The following is a 20,408-nucleotide window of genomic DNA, read 5'->3' as shown; positions in this document are numbered from 1 at the left end:
ACCAAAATCTTTTAAAATAGTTTTTGTTTACATTTAAATTAAAAAAAAAAGCAATTTTAAAGGTTATTACAGACGTGCTTTGAATTTATTTATGTGTGTGGGTCCTTATTTCACTTTTTTTGGGAAACTCCTGTTTCTATGAAAAATGTTTGATTGGTATAGTTTACATAGCGAAGACAAGTATTAATTAAGGTTTTTTTTTATTACTTGTCTTTTTTCTCTTGTTTCTATGATCAAAATGAAATGCTGAAAAAGTAATGTTCTACAAATAATAATACAGTGGATGCTAATACTGTATAGAATTTTTGTAAGAGAAGAAAAAAGGGGAAAATATGTTGTTACCAAATTAATATAAAGCCATAAATTTACGGTCTTTATAAAGTTCATTTGTTGTTTTAAAGTTTAACAAATGGTGTCTTTATTTTGAAATAAAATTGCAAAATAACTTCCAAATACCAAATAACTTTTTTTTTTAATCGGAGAGGAACACTAATTAAAGTAAAAGTTAATCTGTGAAATGATCTGTGAAGATTTTCACCTGGACTTTGATAAGTTGATCTGATTAAGTAACTTACCTTTACACAGGAGATTTAATTGTAATGGAAATCTTATCTACGGCATGATTGTAAAAAGTCATGAAAGATTGGAAAAAGATTCTCTGACTTAAGTTTTATATGAAGTGCAGCTACTTACTTCACTGATAATACTACTGATCAAAGAAATAGTGGAAATAAAAGAATTCCAATTGGATATATAATTAATGACTAAAATAGTACTTCTGTTTTATTTGGAGTTACTTAATACTGACAGGAAACCATTTGAAAAAAAGGAATTGAATTAAAGAGAAAAAGCACCTAAATAATTGGAATTGACTTTTGCCAGATGTTGATAAAAAAACATGATTTAAAGGAAGAGAGATGTGAATTAATGCACCTCCGGGGAGATTGCTTTAATATAGTTTTAAAAGCCAGCGAAAAGGGTGTATAAGTTTTGTAGACATGAATTGTGAAGAATCTGTAATTTAGAGATATTATTGAAATAAAAATGGATAAATCTGACTTGGTGTATTTACAAATTCTCTACATTTTAGACCGGAACATACGGAAGCTACCTGCAGGTGATGATGAAGAGGATGATATCCCCAATATTAGGAGGGAGACTATGGTTATGTCACACCCAGAAAATACTCCAAGGGTAAGTGATTTTATTGGGTTTTTTTTATAAAATAAGTGATGTCTGTTAAATAAATATCTTTACTGTGAAATTTCAAAAATAGTGAAATTTTATTTATTAATACTGTCGATTCATTATTATTCACTGTTATTTATGCTGTCGATTCATTATTATTCGTTGGATACCAAGAAAAATTTTTGTCGATTTCACGGGAACAATGAATCCCGAATTTAAATGTTGAATGAATTACAAATTTTCTATATGCCTGTAAGTCGACTTGGGAAAAACCATGAAATTAGATATCCACGAAAATTGGTATGCACAAAAAATAAATAGTCCATAGTACATGGATGATTGTATAATCAGGACCTTTAAGTGCATCAAGTAATACAAAAATGTATAATAGAACTGTTTATTATAAAATATTGACATTTGTTGCTTTGTTTGCATCATAAGCTAAAAGTTTGAAACTTTGAAGCAAAATTTGTATGACCAAAGTCAAAGATATAAGAGGGTCGTTATGAGGGTACTTTCATTACAAATAACAGTAAAAAATCTTACCAAAATGGTTATTTTAGGTGCTTGATGATAAAAATGTATAATAGAACGTTTAATTGTTTTACATTGTCTTATCGGGGCCTTTTATAGCTCACTGTGCGGTATGGGCTTTGCTCATTGTTGAAGGCCGTACGGTGACCTATAGTTGTTAATGTCTGTATCATTTTGGTCTTTTGTGGATAGTTGTCTCATTGGCAATCATACCACATCTTCTTTTTTATATACTCTTTCTAAATGACGATTATAGAATAAACTAATTTTAAAAAATTGTGTTAAATTCTTTCCAAAAATAACAGTTTATGGATTATAGATTATTTGGAACCTTTGAATAATCAGGATAAACTAAAACCAATTTGATGCTTACAGTAGCAGAAAATGTCCATATGACGCCTGATGGTGGGCATTCTTACCCTCATATTAATCATTAATAAAAATATAAAGCCTGGTATTTGATTGTAAATTTTCTAGATGCCAGTAGAAAATTGAAGTTCATCTTAGCACATTGCAACAGTACCCATTACATAATTTCTACAGTGATAAAAAGTATAAATCTTACTAAATTAAAATAAATGATCAAAATGTCTTAAAAGTATTATGTTGTTACCTCCTCATTGCTAGCTCTAAATTCTACATCGGGACCAATTCAAAGCCAATTAATCTTGTTGGTTTTATTTTTTTTACTTTTGCGTTCAAAACATATCCATGATGGACTTAAAAGACCCATTGTAACCGCTTAAAAAACAGGGTACTTAATGGAGAGTTAAGTGTGGATTTCTGAATATTTTGATAATCGAAAAAAAAAAATGAATTTATAGAATGGTTGTTTTATGCTATCACTAAAAATGGATTAACGTAATTTATTACAGTAGATTTATGTTAATCTTATATTCAAAATCTTTCTATTTCCTAGCGACATCCATCAACAATAGTGTGTTATTTATACTATGTATCAAGAATTTATTTTTTAAATTCAATTACAAAAATTGAATAACAAAATATAGCCTGATTTCGAAAAACAAAAAGAAAAGAACTTGTTTTGAACAAAAGTAAACAACTTGATGGAACAAAAATAATGAATGTGATTTGGATCAAACTAAAGAAATATATTGGGACTAAAATTAATATAAGGAACATTGAAAATTGATAGTAAATGAAAAACAAATTGTATTTAATTTAAATGTGCATGTATTAATTAATTCCAGAGTAAGGTTTTCCAAATTTTTAAGATAAAAAAATAATCAAAAGAATAATAAAGTGAATAGAAGAATGGGAAAAATGGAAATATAAAGAACAAATGTACTTAGATTTAATGTTTAGACATGTATTTTAACATTACTAAAACTTTAGCAAAAAATCATAGAAATTTAGAAAGAACATTCTACTGAGTTATACTTTTTACTCAGTCTCAGATAGACCTAATTATATACATATAAAGTAATCAGAAGCAGTGATCAAATATAAAAAATTAAAATTAAGAAAGGAAATTGTATTTATCTATATTTTTTTGACACACTGTGTCAGATAAGCCTAATTTATTGAATTGAAGTATATAAGTGCTGTAGCTACTGTTCTTAAGTGTAAGTGATTTTTACATGCCGTTCTTAGGTCACAAGACCTAGTTAGAAATATGTGTAATATTCAATTAATTTTTAGATGCTTAACTGTCATAATCTATTCACTCATAACATATTTATCCTCTTATCATTTCCGCTGCATTAAATATTTTTTTATATTGGAATATTTCAAATCTCCAGTAATGCAGGCATGTGTAGAACAATGTATGGGAGCTACATGTTAAAAATTCCAAGTAAAATATGAATGTTTTCTGTCAATATTGCAGACAAGTTGTTGACCGTCAGATATAAATTGCCTATTGAATTTAACATTTGATTTGTCGTGGATTAGAGTGCATATTTTATCTGTCAGTAGTGGTTTAAGTGTCATCCTTGTCAATCAATGTCTTTATAGATGGGTTTATACGGATTTACTTATCTGTTTCATAACATCATCGAGTCCGTCAATACCAACACCTCACTGTCAATGTTTTTCCTAAGTCCTAAACAATGCCTTTTAATATATAAGTTTGTCCTAAACAAATGATAGCTTTAAATTTACACAAATGGCAAAGTTTACACCATATCTTTGATATTTAAAATTTTATTTTACAATAAATGTAGTCTCTAAGAATTTGGTCAACATTTACCTGTATAGATCATAAAAGTAGGTAATATGCTAAGTATGATGGAACAGTTGAGTTGTTTACAAAGACTGCAAGTTGCAAGAAAACTACTGTTTTATAAAGTAAAAAGAAAGATCCTTTATTCTCTCTGTTAACCAATCTTTAAAAATTGATTGGCAAATGTACAAGGATTTGAGGAAAGGGCTTTGTTGACGTTTGATTTCCTTACTTTAGTAACAAATTCTGTAGTTATTTTAAACTGTTAGTCAGACGGCAAAAGTTAGTGCCTATAGCAAGTCAAGTAGATAACAAAATTTATTAATTTATCGTATTAATCTTATTATTAATTTACAATATTTCTTCAGTTCCTATTGTTTCTTTTATAAAGAAAATAAATCATACTTGAGTTTCTTTCAGTAAAATTTGATTTGCATATAAATAATAAAAAAAAAAAATCACCAATATTTTTATGCCCCACCTACGATAGTAGATGGGCATTATGTTTTCTGGTCTGTGCCTCCGTTCGTCCATCCGCTTCTAGTTAAAGTTTTTGGTCAAGGTAGTTTTTGAAGAAGTTGAAGTCCAATCAACTTGAAACTTAGTACACTTGTTACCCATGATATGATCTTTCTAATTTTAATGCCAAATTAAAGTATTGACCCCAATTTCATGGTCCACTGAACATAGAAAATGATAGTGCGAGTGGGGCATTCGTGTACTGAGGACACATTCTTGTTTTTAATTTATTTGATAGTCCTCAGAAGCTCAACATAATTTCTTAAAGTTAGAGATTACAACATTTACAACTAAATCAAATTTATTTTAGTTTTTTTTTTTTTAGAAAAATCTGAAATTTCTTTGACTTGTTTACATAATGACTTGAAATAAAGGTTATTATTATTCACATATTTTCATCAGATTGTTCAGACAAATTCTTTACAGCACCCTCACCCCAAGATAAAACAAATAAATAAAGATGATCATTGACTACTTGAAATTTTCTTCCTATTGTACATATGGAATCTTTACCTTATTTCTACCTAAAATAGATGTACTTTAGGAAGTTAAGCAGATTGTTTTGTGTAGATTGTGTATATAACATAAGATATTTGATATCACATCATTAGTGAGAAGAATTTTAACTAGACTTTTATTGTATAATTCTTATCATGACCAATTAAGATAAATAATTGCTATTTACAGAAAATACCAGTTATATTTGACGATGAGAGCAACCAAGGTGAGGATGATGAAGATTTCTTCCCATCATTCCATAGGGAAGATGACAGTCATACCACATGGGACGAGGTTTGTTGAACATTTTATTAAAAAATATAAAAAGATGTGGTAACAGTGACAATCAGACAACTCTCTGTCCAAGTCATAATTTGTAAAAGTCAACCATGATAGGCAAAAGCACTTTCTTCAACATGTAGCCTTGGCTCACAAGTTCATTTTAAGTATATATATATTTTTTTAAACAAATTGTCTGCTCTATGGTCGGGTTGTTGTCGCTTTGATACATTCCCCATTTCCTTTCTCAATTTTAAAGTAATGTAGGATTGATCACTTAAAAAAAGTGGACTTATTCAGTTTTGAAATGAAATGGATTTAATAAAAAAGGCTTAAACAGACAGCTTTTTATGACCTTTTAATAATAATCAGCTATCATAAGTGAAATTATGGGGAAATTATAAGTCAATACCACATGTTGTCCAATACAAAGATGTTCATTTTTCTGAAATGTATGGAAAGTTGTTGAGGAAGAGGTTCTGCCTTTTGTCATCATCTCCTTTTATATTTGGCTTTTGTTAGGACTTGTGAGTAGAACAATTTTTTTACTGTACGTTATAGCAGATGCTTTCTCAAAATAGTGTCTGAATGTGGGCTATGTTAGCAGCTGTTTGGTTGTTTGGTTCATCCAAAGAAAACATCAAAAACTAACAAAAAAGGTGCTCCCTCCAAGTCTGGAACGACGTCAATGTGGTGTTTAAGTTATATCTTAATGATTTTGGTGTTTAGGGCATTTTGATTTTCATGGAAGATCTTATATTCTCTGTTAAAATTTATTCCAAATCTTGAGTCACTGTAGGCTTTACTCATTGCATAAGGCTTTATCTATTGTTGAAGATGGGAAGTTGACCTGAACATTTTTTTGGTGGTTCTTGCATGTCAGTTGTTACTATCTCATTTATGTGTAACCCACCACTCCTTTTATTCTTCAAAATGTTATGTAAACCAATAATAATCATAATCTTATGACCTAGAAGGAAGACAAGTTCATTTAGTATTAGCAATCTTAAATTTTAGTGTTGGACTTGAAAAATCTTTAAATCAAATTGTGAACTTGTCAGCATGTACTGGTCATTTAAAAGTCCTTGAATAGCTGTAATGTTATGCAATATTATTTAGCGGTACATGTGAATCCAGGACTATGAAAATAGATTAGTATATAAAAAAGAAGATGTGGTATGATTGCCAATGAGACAACTATCCACAAAAGACCAAAATGACACAGACATTAACAACTATAGGTCACCGTATGGCCTTCAACTATGAGCAAAGCCCATACCGCATAGTCAGCTATATAAGGCCCCGATAAGACAATGTAAAACAATTGAAACAAGAAAGTATAACTGTTTGTAAAAAAAATGAGATCCAAGCTTTTATTATTTAGATGTTCATTGTTACAGGTAGTTTGAAAAGATTCTTTGAATCACATATCCTGGAAATCCAAAACAAAAACATGAGGCTTTAAAAATGTGTCAAAAAGAAAAAAAACAAAATGCTTTCATCTTGTCATCATAAAATGAGGATTTCTGTTTTAAATGTTTTAGACGACCATTGCAAGAAGTGACAGTATGGATGAAATACAAGAAGGGGATGTTATTTACCTACCTAGTGAAGACACATCTAGCACTAATGAAAGGTAAATTAAAGTATCCCATGTATAATGTCAACAGTAACTAATATTGGTCATTTTTTGTTAGCCCTGTCAGTAAAACAGCATCACTGACAGGAATCTGGCTTTCCTTAAGGAAATTAACATTAGCAATTACTTTAATATCAATCAATACAATGTTTTTCCATAACCAAATAGGTTGTTAATGTGGTTTCAAAAAAAGGGAAAAGTGGGGACATATTGCAGTTCATACCTGAATTTCTTTTAACACATCAAAGCTATCACCAATTTCATGAATACCTGTGGTACATGGTCTCCATAGACAACTTACAAGTGTAAGCAGATGGGCAGGTGGGTGCTTAACAGTATCTGTACATTCACCCATGAATCATTGAACCAAAGCTTTTCAAATTTTATTATGTTGCTACTGATGACAAAATGAAGGTCAACAAAGTTCTAGATTGATAATTGTCACTTTATAGTTCAGGAGTTATGGTCCTTGGTACAATGTATATTGAAAAATGCCAGGACACAAATAAATGTTAAAAATCTGTCACTCTGACAGCAATACTCATCGATAAAGGATTAAGATATTTTATAAGTTTTATGTTAAAAATTTCAAGACTGTTACAAAAAATATCACCATACACATTAGATATACATAATTGTCATAAACACACAAATACATATCTTTTAAGATATGATTTAAAAATAAAAGTTCTGACAGTTATATTATATTGGATATATTATGTCAATTTTACATTGCAGTGCTTTCACAATATTTCCTGGATTGGGAGAAAATAGGAGACGTAGTCTGACTAACAAGAGTCAAGATGCAGGTAAATTAAATAAAAAAATCTCATAAAGGAGATTTGAATTTTAGTATATTGAATTTGATGCATAGCAAATTTCAGTTATATAAGGTTTTTTTACGTTATACAAAAAAACAAATTATTGCATCTGGCTAATAAAATGCATGAGTCCTGACATTTTTTTTTAAATGAAAGAATTAAAAAAAAGTTCTCTACAACTGAATTAAGTTGAAATTTAAAGCAATTTTATTTATAGTGTGAAATGCAGAAACCCTGCATCATATTTTCTCTGATTTATGTGATGAAAACAATAGTGATTTCGGGAGTGGGGGCCTTTTCAGGTCTTTGTATCCATTTGGTATTGGGTTAGAGTTTTGGTTGAATAAAGTTTACAATAATGACATTTAGTATTAAATTTTGTGTTTTGAAAGAGCCAGAAAGTCCACTAAAATTGGTACCCTCAAGAATATTTTTTTTAAACTTACATATTGTAAGTTGGTCAGTAAAAGTAAAAGACATACTTAGATATTGACTGTGAATTGATTTAATTTCAGAATCAGACATGACAGATCCTGTATCATTAGAAGACATAGATAATGAAAATGATAACGATTCATTTCCATCAAACCCAGTTACTCCCTCAGATGAAGGATATCAGAAAACACAGAACAGGGTAGGTAACTCCATTTGAGCTAATGTAAACATTCAGATTCTATACAAATCCAGAACCATATTTAATGAAGGATATCGAAGACACAAATCTAGTAACATCCAATCACACTTCAACTCTTCATATACAGATAAACAGAACAGTAAAAATTTTTCAGACCTACTCTCACCTTTAGACAAAAGCCACTAGGAAAAATCAGAATATGCTATGCCAGCTGAAGGACGCTTCTGGTTGCGGGAATTCTCTCTACATTGAAGACTTGTTGGTGACCTTCTGCTGTTGTCTTTTCTATGGTCGGGTTCTTGTCTCTTTGACACATTCCCCATTTCCATTCACAATTTTATGTAATCTTTCATTCAAATTAGGTCACACCATCAGAGGTATAGTACTTTAAAAAACACAAAGAATATGTAACTATTCAATTACAGTTAACACAATACTCTCACAGGTTACTTCAAACAGTTACTACCTGATAATTTAGAACTAGAAAAATCTTCCTTCATATACAGCTTTATATCAGAAAATAAATTTTTATCGGTAGATCTACATTATAGTTGAATGAAGGATTCAAGGAAAAACAAAACTAATTAGAAGGTATTCTGTTTTCAACCACTGCCATACTGAAGTAAAGTAACATACTTCAATATTAAATACACCATGCACTAGCCTCTATTCTAAATCCTTATTGTGAGCATCTTAGATGAACACACACAAATCGACAAAGAGTATGTGATTACAATAAAATTTGAGATATAAAATAGCAAATAGTATTCTTACTTTTTGAAAGAATTGAACTGAAAAGTTGATAAATTAAACATTAACTTTTTTTGAATGTCTATTTATAATTGTAATTTAAACGTTCTCTTTTATTAGGAAAAGTTTATGCAAGATACCTTTGAAAACTTGGCATTTTCTCCGATTCCAAAAGATAGATTTGAGAGAAGTTTGGAAGACTTGGAGAAACAGAAAGGAGATCAACCAGATCTCAGAATGAGCTTATCTGCAAGATTTCAGTCGAAAAATCCAAAGTAATTATTTCCTCTGTAAAAATCAACTTCAACTTTTATTAAATAATTATTGTATTACAATATCTGTATGAGTAAATTACAATTAAATTAAATGATAGGTGGTTGCACTATTTCTAGTGACATATATTGCATACATTTCCAGATCAATAGCATTATAATGTCAAATGAGTATGTTCTATTCAGAATAAGACTGACTTGGATATGTCCGTGTACACATGGAAACATTCCACAGAAGGAAATAATTATACTCATTATTCGTTGGATACCAATTTTCGTAGATTTTGTGGGGACAGGAGAACCACAAATTAAAATTTTCAATGACTTAGAATTTTTTTATGGAATGTATGAAGACTTGGCCAAAAACCATGAAATTAAATATCCACGAATATACAAGTTTTCCACAAACCATGAAAATTGGTATCCACGAATATAAATGAATCTACAGTGCCTAGAGACATCATTTCAACTTCCAAGCCAACCACTTATAGCTCTCACTCTTAGATTGATATTGCTTGGGGGAATACTTTCAATATCTTTGGTTCTCCTAGGGACATAACCTTCACCTCTTCATTGAACTTAACATTATAGTATAAGAGCTCTGAGGAGGTTTAGCAAACAATTAATCAAACCTTTGTTCAAAATTAATGATATTCTAAAGCTATTTCAATTGCCATAACAAAAAGAAATATTTTTGTTCTAATAACATTAATGTTCAATTTATGAAATAACGAAAGGTGCTGTTCTATATGAAAAGAAGACGATATTGTATGACTACCAATGAAGACAACTCTTCAGATGAGACCAAATAACATAGAATTCTGAAATTGACTTTTTGTTTTATCTGTGAAAATGATCTATTTTACAGGAGTATGGCGGTACAACAGAAGTCAGACAACTGGTATGATGTAAGTAGTCCATTGAATAGTTACTGCATGGAGTTATAACACATCACTAAATATTGCATGCCACGTTCAAATTCTATGCAAAAAATGTCTTATCATTCAGACTAAAGATGCTAGGAACAATCATATAAATTTGCGACCAAAGTGAGATTTTTTTGGGAGAAGCTTTAAATTTCTAAATTTTATATTGTTGCTTCATTTAGAAAGAGGCCATGAAACAAGATTTGTAATTCCAGGGTGTTTTGTGAAGAAAGACACATTATTTAACCAGTCTATCTTAATAAATAGAGTATAGAAAAATCCAAAAAATTTGTGAATACATACTCCATTTCCTCTGATATAACCACTGAACTCTCATTTTCGAAACTTAAAAATGGTAGATAATTTTTTTTACCCCAAGTAAAAGCATTTAGCAAGGCTATAAACTGAGCTTAATATAAAAAAAATTTGAACGTGTAATAAAATCTGTAACCATAGATCCAAAGTCATGATGAACTAAGCTATCATTTTGACAGATTACTTTATTTATATTTGAGTTCGATGTAAGAACATTTTGGTAACATTACCTCATGTAAAGAGAACAAAGCATTCTTTAAGAAAAAAAATATACTGGTAACTAAGGACCTCAGCCAATCAGAAAAGTCAGCATTTTGAGTCATAAATTTAACCTTGATATCACATAAAAGGTATATCAAAATATTTCAGTAATAGCTTTTATTAAAACCATAACATGATTATATATTGTTTTCTTGCAGCTATTTATATGAGTGAACAACTGATTAATTTTGTGAGACTCTGCATGGAGGTCCTATAGGTCCCGTTTATTCCTAATATCTAACTTCTATTTTGGATCACCATTATGCAAGCAGTTCATATTGACTGTGCTTACTGTTCAGAATATTTTGGTATTACCATGTTCCCCCATGCAGGGCCTCTCTGTATAGGCATAATACAAAATAATAAACATAAAATTATGATATGGAAATTGTCATAAAGACAAATAAAATATATGAGTTTAAAGGTCAAACATTTTGTTTTCAGCACATGTTATCTGAACTTAAAGCCTTTAAGGAAACGTTTCAGATAAACAGGCCAAAGGTATTAGAGAAGGAGTTATATTTTATTTTCATATTGTGGGAATTATATGGTCCTCCAATGGAGGAGCACCACCTTTTTTGTTTGTCTTGGATTCATGTAGTACTGTAGTTAATATATCTGTTGTTCACATGGTTTTTGGCTGTACCACAATTTTTGCTCTACGTTGATTTTTTTGTTTTTGGAATGGCTTGTATACTTTTGGACAACCTGTTTATTTTGCAGTCTTATATCCAAGTTATAACGTTTATTTTTAATTTTTAGAGGATTCCTGGATTACAGATGTTATGTAGTTTACCACAAATTATTTTGTCTTTTATCGATATATACAACATAGAAATAAACTGATACAAATTTTATAATGATTTTTGTTATTGAACTAATATACTGTTATTTATTTTTCAATTGTGAAACTGAACATTTCAGATTAAAAGAATTAAAACTGAAATTTTATTTCATTATGTAATGAAAATTCAAGACTTGCACATATGTTTATTTATAGTCTTTTCAAAGAAGAAAATCTGAAATGGCTCGTACTGTTGATGAAACCAGGAAGAAAATTGAAGCTGTAAGTGAAAGTAGAATCATCTGTTTCATTTGTTCTATAAATAGATCATTATCTGTAGATGGGAATGACGGTTTCTTAGAGCATGATCAGAAGCTTATTTTTTACAGACATATTTTTTTCATAACTTTTATATTGATAAGTAGCCATTAAATATCAAGTTCAAAATGTGGTTCACTGGCCGTATGGTCAAGTTGTTGGTTGCTGCAGCCTTTCATGACCATGTTAGCTCTGCAAAAATGATGAACTTGTTCACTCTACCAGCATACGATAAAGTGTTTAATATCTATTACGTCATTGGGTAGACATCGCTATTGAAAATCTGTCAATGATCTGATCGATTATATTGTATAACTTGATGGCTATATTCTGAAGCATCAATTGTTGTTATGAATCCAGACAAACCAGTTTCAATCCTATACTCTGAGTATAGCTTACATTAAAACTTTAACCAGCTTTTCTAAAGCATTAGATTTTAATTTAAAAATATTATTTATTTTTTGTACACGTTTTCACTGTTAACTTTTTGAATTTACAATGCATGTTATATTGCTCTAATTATGTTCTTTTGCATGTGCTTTTTGAACAAACATTTTAATTTAACAAATTATGTAATATTTTTTTTTTCATGCAGTATTATTTAAATAAAGTGTTTGAATAGAATATGCTTAGTAGAATAAGTTTCAGAAAGTGTTACAATTAAAGGTTCTGGTTTAAGTCATCACTGTAAGAATGCAATAATTCAGTTTGTTCACACCATTCTTTAAGAACTGCCTCACATTCTAAATTGTCAATAGCAAGCTGTATAATAAGATAAACAAACTTTACCATATGCATAGTTGAGTAAGAAATAAAATTAGGTTATTGAAATATTCAGAAAAAGAACAGGTTTGCTAATTCAGTGTAAAAAACTGGCCAATTGCACATATGTAAAACAGTATCTTGAATTTGAAATACATATTTTTAAATTATCATGTTGTAAAAGTAAATGGTGATAACAAATAGATTTATTGAAAGATCTGTTTCAGGAGGGAAAATTGCTCAAAGTTAAAATAATACAGGTAAATGAAGAAAAAATTGAAATGGGATCTTTTAATATAGATGTAGATTACATACTAATGACTTCCTTTCAACAAATAACACCTTTTCAGAAAATAGAGGATAAATACATTCAAACCTTTTTCTCTTTCCACTCTCTAAACCTTGTAAAATCATGAGTTTAAAATTAAAAATGAGAAAGTTAAAGGATACAGAATTTAGCAAGCTGGTAATCTCTTTAGGTAGATGTAGTTTTTGTCAATTGATTCAAAATCTAGAGGACTTTGAAAGAAAAAAAAACATTGTAGAGAATGGTTTACATGGTAAAGTTGTGAATATGGAATACCTATTTTATTCTGTTATTACACACTTCTAACACAAATTACCTCCCTTTGTCATTCTTAAACTGGTTCTATACTGGAAAGTATCGGCTACTTCCCATGTAAAATTTGAGAAGTTGAAAGTGATATATCACCGTTTTAACCAATTTATAGTGAAAAAATAACTACTAGTATCACAACAACAAATGGAATGTAATTGAAAGATTTATCAACTTAATATTTACTTCAAACTTTATTATCAAGGCTACACACATAAATTTGATCTTTGCTTAGTCTCCATTGTCAAATATAAATTCATGTCCCTCATAAGGGACAAAACTAAAAATTAGATCTTTTTTTTTCTTTCTTTTTTTTTATTACAGGGTCAATTTATACTAAATTTGTAAATAGACTATTGCTTTATTTAATATACTGACGTCTTTTATGATATAGATGGCATGGAAGGATGAAAGTCCAGAATCAGAACATGTAGAGAGTGCTCTGTCATCACCATGTCATGTAAGTACTGGAACTTATATCTTTCATAGTCGCCCTATGTTAATGCAGTTATAATTCTTTTTATGCCCCACCTACGATAGTAGAGGGTCATTATGTTCCTTATGCCCCACCTAGGATAGTAAAACGGCACCATGTTTTCTGGTATGTGTTTCCGTTTGTTCATCCGTCTGTCCATTCGCTTCAGGTTAAAGTTTTTGATCAAGGTAGTTTTTGAAGAAGTTGAAGTCCAATCAACTTGAAACTTAGTACACATGTTCCCCATGATATCATCTTTCTAATTTTAATGCCAAATTATAGTTTTGACCCCAATTTTATGGTCCACTGAACATAGAAAATGATAGTGCGAAGTTCAGGTTAAAGTTTTTGGTCAAGGTGGTTTTTGATGAAGTTTAAATTACATCAACTTGAAACTTAGTACATAGTTCCCTATGATATGATCTTTCTAATTTTAATTCCAAATTAAAGTTTTGACCCCATTTTCACTGTCCACTGAACATAGAAAATATTAGTGCAAGTGGGGCATTCGTGTACTATGGACACATTCTTGATTGTAATAGAATCCATTTTCAAACCCTTTGTTGGGGTCTCAACATACAAATTTTGGTTTAGGTACAGACATCTGACTGGGGTTTTGAAACCACCCCCAATCATATTATGATTTATACAAAAATCCTTATCCATTCATATATTTCAAAGGAACATTGCACTTCATTGGTACTCCAAAAAACTATACCAGATTCACCTTTGTATTTACTTTTACGAAGGGAAAAAAAAAACCAGTGTTTAAAAATTGTTTAATGTTTGCTGTTGAATTCTCCTCACCACATCATTTTATACACATTTTCTATACCAAAACTGATGCATAAACTGTACAAAAATTGCAAAAAAAAGAAAATGGAAATTTTCTATTTGTATTTTTATTCATTTTAGGATACAAAAGTGACAAACAACTTCTTGCCAAAGGAAGAGGACACTCATAAACGTAAGAAAAACTTCTTTTTTTCATCTTGACAATTTATAAGGAGGACATTTGTGTATTTTAATGAGGTAGTAGTTTTCATCTAAAAATGTTATACTTACATAATTAGTACAAAGAATTTATTACAATCAGTAGGGGAAATACATAGATTAGTATACGGTAGATTTATTATAATTGTAACCACTGATTAAAATTGTGGCATTCAAGCCCTCAATAAAATATGGGTTAGTTTCGAAACTTAAAGATCATGTGGGGTTTTTAAAAGGGCAACTAAGATAATCAAACCCAACAAATCTGGTTCACAATGATTAAAAATTATGTTACAGTTTATAAAATCACATTCACCACTATGATAAATCACTTAGATATAAAAAAATTACCGTTCACACATTCCTTTTTGGCACCATTATAACTAATACACATATTTTAGATGTATCCCTGTTTTTATCTGTAAACTTGTATCAGGATGGTACTAAATCCTGTAAATTTCTGAATTAGCATTTTCTCAATATCTAGACTAAGAGGAATTCTACATCAATTTTTTATCTACAAAGCATTTTTTGTTTTCACTAGTCAAATATATATAGTTTGCTCTAAATTCTTTTTAAAAAAAACCTCATTTAAGTCAAAATTACCTAGTAAATTATTAAAAAGGCATAATACTGCTTCATGGAGTTCTTAGATTTTAACAGCTGTCAGATTTTAGCTCTTATATATCCAAACTGATATAAGTGCTATAGTTATATTTATCTAGAGCTATTTTCACAATTATCAGAAATTAAAACCAGTATTGTTCAGGGAAACGGTGCTTCATGTCATAATTCCACTTTGAAAATTTAGGAATAAATACTTATAAATTTAAAATTACATTGAGAAAGAACGAGTTAACGCATTTTGTTTTTCAACAATCTAAATAGTGCTGACCACTTACAAGAACATAGTTTAACATATACATATTTTCTTCTGTTAACTGAATGGCATTTCACAAAATCTCTAACCACAGTTTCGTGTGTAACGTGAAAGTTGCCATAAATTTTTTTTAATGATTTATAGTGAATATGACCTTGAAATATAATTACCAAGTTAGGCATGCTGGTGTACAGATTTCAATAAAATATGATAAATTAAAAAAAAAAAGAAGTTAGGCATGCTGTAGGTGATGATGTATGTCAAACTATATAAGGAAACATGAATTTGTCATAGAAATGATAATACAAAAATGTAAACATATTTATTTGCTAGTGCTATAATATTTCCATTGCATTTAAGGCCCAAGAACACCAAACACTTTACGCATGAGTTGGTCAAACTTTGACCTGCCAAAGCAACCAATCATAGAAGAGAAAATGCCTCCATTCAAAAGTAGATCCACGCCTAGCACGCCTATCAGAAAAAGCATCGGTAAAAATATCTTGCCTTCTGGCACACACAGACCACAGTGGCGTAGTCAGATTCCAACACCTGCTTTTATTAGTAGACTTCACAGGGGTAAAGTTGCCGACGCATGGAAATAGTTCGAAAAGTTTGAACTTGTCCCCTGTTCAATAATTAACACATAGATAGTTAAGCATTGAAGTTGAGCTTCTACTAATGGCAAATTGTTATGTTTGCATTTGTTGCAGATGTTACTCAGACAAAAAAGAAAGTTTTTGCGATTGGCAACATTACCCAGATTTTTTATAATACCTATTATCAAATATATATTTCTAACATCTTTGATGTATTTTATGTAGTACTTGTATGTGTATGTGTACCGTACATGCAATGTCATGGCATTTCAGCATATTTTTAGCATTAGGCCACATGTCATTAATTTAAGATTCTATCCTCTCTTCCAATTGATACCTTTATTTCATTCATGTAACTGCTTAAATATTTTGGTGAAAATCAACCAAAAGTTTTTAGAAAAAATCCTCTCTTACTCTTTGTATTTTTGAAGATGAGGATAAGATTAAAAAATTTAACTTCATGTGGCCTTAACAACTTTTCAGCTTTGAAAAAAGGGTTGTTTGGCACAAATTGTATTTGAGTTTCAATGTTAGTGTTTTTTTTTTTATTTGATACCAATAGTTTTAGCCATTTTAATGTGCTAAAGAAGACATAGTTTACCCATTACAGCTAATTTCCTAAAGCATGTAGAGCAAGACTTTAGTTAGCTTTCTTGCTTTGTTTTTATATTGTACAATCATTAGGATAACACCCAATTAAATTCAAATATTATATATACAGGTTAAACTATGCCTTAATAAATTGTTTAAAGATGTCAATCTTATTTACAAAGCTTGTTTAAACAATTATTCAAACAAAGCAAGCAAGCCAACCAAAGTTTTGCTTTACATGCATTAGGAAATTAGCTGTAATGTTGAGCATTTAGTGTTCAGTAATAGTCACAAATCTATAAATAGATGTTGTAAATGGTTGATTTGTTTTATTAATTTTTTTCCAGTAAAAATCTTCCTGTCTTACCAATGTTTTTCTTTCTAATACATACATTATTATAAAAATCTGTATATATGAATAATATGTATATTCATTTCTTAGTAAAAAACAATCTTCACTTTATATTATATATATTTATAGAATAGTTCTGCTTCCAACTTTTCAGTGTGCTAGACACGTGGTGAAGGATATTTTATTTAAACATATATACAAAATATAAAAATGCACTCATAATTCATTGACATTATAATTATACATTTTAAAATCAAATGAATATTTTGAAAACAATAATAGTGATTTTATTTAATACTTGTGAAGTCTTCCATGTCAAGAATTTTTTCACACTTATTCATATCACATTGTGTCTAAACCACACCAGCAAAAATTGTTCAGAATCGGCAAAATTTGATGTACATTTTTACTTATTTCTCCGTATATATAGAACGGTTGTAGAACATATTGCATCTCACAATAGAAAATAGTTGTATATGTATATATATTCTTCGATATCATAAAAAAAATAAAAAGAATAAGAAGAAACCTACCTTTCTTCTGTCTATTGGTGTTCCGTCATTGTGCCGGATGTTAGATACCATCGAGTCCGAACAATGAGTCCGAACAATTTTTGCTTGTGTGGTTTAGACACAGTGTATCAGACAACCAAATACTGTAGAATTTAAGATTCATTATATAATTAGCAAAGTGGTGCAAAACAACAGTCTGTTCAAATTATATTTTGAAATTGTCCAAAAAACATATATACTGAAACTCCAACTACAAAATTTATTGAAACCAAGTTGGAAATCACAATTGCATTATTTATATATCAATTTATGGCAATGAAAAACCAAAAAAAGGGGAGATAACCAGGATTTGTTTTTTAGAAGTACTCATCAGTGTTAGTTTTTATCATGAGATGTTATTGATCACTTGTAAGACATTGACAGGCTGTATAAAATGCATGAATCTAGCAACAATAAATTTTCTTCAAAAGTTTAACTTTTAGTCACCTTTATGATAAAGTTTGGATATTTAATTAATATATCTTGATAGATAATTTGTTGATTTTAACGATTTTTTCATCATTTTTTCAGGATCTCCTGCTTGGGATCGAGATTCAGAAACAGGAAGTGAAACGTCCAGTTCTGGACGAAGCACCAAATCAGACAAGCGGTCATCAAGACCATCTACCCTACGCTTAGGAAGATCAGAAAGTTCTAAAACATTGAATGAAACACCTAAGCGTGAATTGAGATCTCAATCACAGAGTGGACCCAGTACGCATCGTTACATGAAAAAAACAGAAAGTTCAAAAGCCAAAATATCCAAAACACCATCTTCTTCAAATATTATAAATACCCCCAAAAGTAGTGAATTATCGGATAGTTCAGACACTTCAAAATCAAAGGGACCAGTTGCCAAAAGGAGGAGTAATTTTATAAAGAAAAAAGGATTTCATGCATCATCGCCTAATTTGATGGATATAGATGTGGAATCAAGGGGGAGTAAATCAAATCTATTGTCGTCTGCACGTCTAAATTTGTCTAGTAGTACACCTGATTTGTTAGATATAGATACACCACCTTCAAGATACTCGACAGGTACACCTAAACGACCTCCAAGGTCGTCATCATCTTCTCGTGGTGAGGGCAGTGTGTTAAAAGGTAGTGGCAGGTTGTCGTTGCCTGCTAATCCACCCAAAGAATCGGCAAAATCAAAATTTTCGAAAAATGATAAAGACTTAATGCCACCTCCTCAAACATTGCCATCCAAATTAAAACAAGAACAAGCGAAAAATGCCAAACAGGACATTTTCTTAAAAAGGGCAACCATGGCAAAGAGGCAGAACTCTAATGATTTGACTTTAGACCAGGCTAAAAGTATACTCATGGGCAAGTCTGGTATTTTGGAAGATAAAAAATCAAAAGAAACTGATGTGACTGTTGACAATGTTCGAGAGACTCGTTCTAAATCTAAATTCCCTTCACATTCCAATTCTTCAACATATCCTGAGTTTTCCTCAAACCAAGATCATTTAAGTGATCCTAAATTAGTTGGTATTGCTACTGAAATAGAGACAACAGTGTCAGAACTAAGGAGAAAGAGTATAATTGACCAAGCTTTTCAGAATTTAACCGATTTAGATGCTAGTCCTTATGATATTCCAGAAAGGGATAGTTCACCAAGACAATTGAAATTTAATAATTCCTCTGATTCTCAAGACAATATTCCTGCTAATTCTTCATCCCATTCCAAAGATGATAGTGCTATTAATTCATCAAAAGATTCCAATGCAGGATTATCGGAGGAGGACATTTCTTTAGGTGTACGTGAACGTATTGCCATGTTAAATGCTCATTCTTCTCCTCGGTCTGATGGTTCGTCTCCGAGATGTTCTAGTCCACGGATAACTAGTTCCACTAAAATAAACCTAAATTCTTCTACAAAACATCAAACAAAAACAGTATATAACAGTCATTCAGACTCGACAACTTTGAGTCAGCCAGCAGGCTTAAATCTGAGTCCACCTAATTCGTCCGGAATCGGTTCAAGTTTGGATTCGGACACAGCAGCTAAGATGTTTTCATCAAGTGAAGCCCTTAGTCCACCTAGTTGTATTGATGAGATCTCAGATAAAACAGAATCCACTACCATATCAGAGTAAGAATGCTGTAACTGCATAGATTTAAAAATAGGTTTTCATGAATTATGTCTTTTTGAATGTAATAAATGGTTACAGCTTATGGAGAAATAAAGACAACTGAGTGCTAGTTTTAAAAAAAAAATGAAAAAGAAACATATTTATGAATTTTTCTTTGGAAGAAAAAGTCTTCTTGTGTATCATTTATCATGATGTTTATCCATTTTACAATGGTATGAGGTCAATAAAAAAGATAATGTCATTTTGGGGTCAAATTTGAGCACATATCATTTTCATCACGGATTTCTACATACTAGCAGTGAAGAATGAATATAAAGTCTAAAATTCCTGTAATTGTGTTCATTTATTTTAAGATTGATGATTGATTGATGTTTTCTTTGTGTTTTATTTAAGAATACTGGTTGTGAATTACGTATCAAACTTCATATTCTTTACTTTGTTTGAAATGCGTCTTTTTTTATTTTGAAAGTGACTTATAGACTCAAAGGGTTGAATGTATTTTATTGTATATATAATATATTTGTATTTTGTAACTGTTTTTACACAATGAAAATGTTCTTATTTACT

The 20,408-nt window shown here is 30.2% G+C and overlaps 1 protein-coding gene across 2 annotated transcripts in view; it reads left to right on the top strand.

Moving 5' to 3' along the window:
• LOC139515744 (mitogen-activated protein kinase-binding protein 1-like) overlaps window positions 1–20,408 on the top strand; it is a 70,632-nt gene that overhangs the window by 45,534 nt on the left and 4,690 nt on the right. Inside the window, exons 21-32 of one of the 2 annotated variants that reach the window (XM_071305424.1) lie at window positions 1,091–1,194; window positions 5,114–5,218; window positions 6,748–6,839; window positions 7,581–7,651; window positions 8,179–8,297; window positions 9,168–9,322; window positions 10,188–10,227; window positions 11,822–11,887; window positions 13,696–13,761; window positions 14,692–14,743; window positions 16,010–16,228; window positions 18,274–19,840. In XM_071305424.1, the coding sequence (XP_071161525.1) occupies window positions 1,091–1,194; window positions 5,114–5,218; window positions 6,748–6,839; window positions 7,581–7,651; window positions 8,179–8,297; window positions 9,168–9,322; window positions 10,188–10,227; window positions 11,822–11,887; window positions 13,696–13,761; window positions 14,692–14,743; window positions 16,010–16,228; window positions 18,274–19,840 (2,656 nt within the window). The remainder of the gene's footprint in view (window positions 1–1,090; window positions 1,195–5,113; window positions 5,219–6,747; window positions 6,840–7,580; window positions 7,652–8,178; window positions 8,298–9,167; window positions 9,323–10,187; window positions 10,228–11,821; window positions 11,888–13,695; window positions 13,762–14,691; window positions 14,744–16,009; window positions 16,229–18,273; window positions 19,841–20,408) is intronic. The other variant, XM_071305425.1, reaches the window with a different exon arrangement.

The sequence above is a fragment of the Mytilus edulis genome, chromosome 3, assembly GCF_963676685.1.
Source record: "Mytilus edulis chromosome 3, xbMytEdul2.2, whole genome shotgun sequence".
NCBI lineage: Eukaryota > Metazoa > Mollusca > Bivalvia > Mytilida > Mytilidae > Mytilus > Mytilus edulis.
This window is presented reverse-complemented; position numbering and strand designations above follow the sequence as displayed.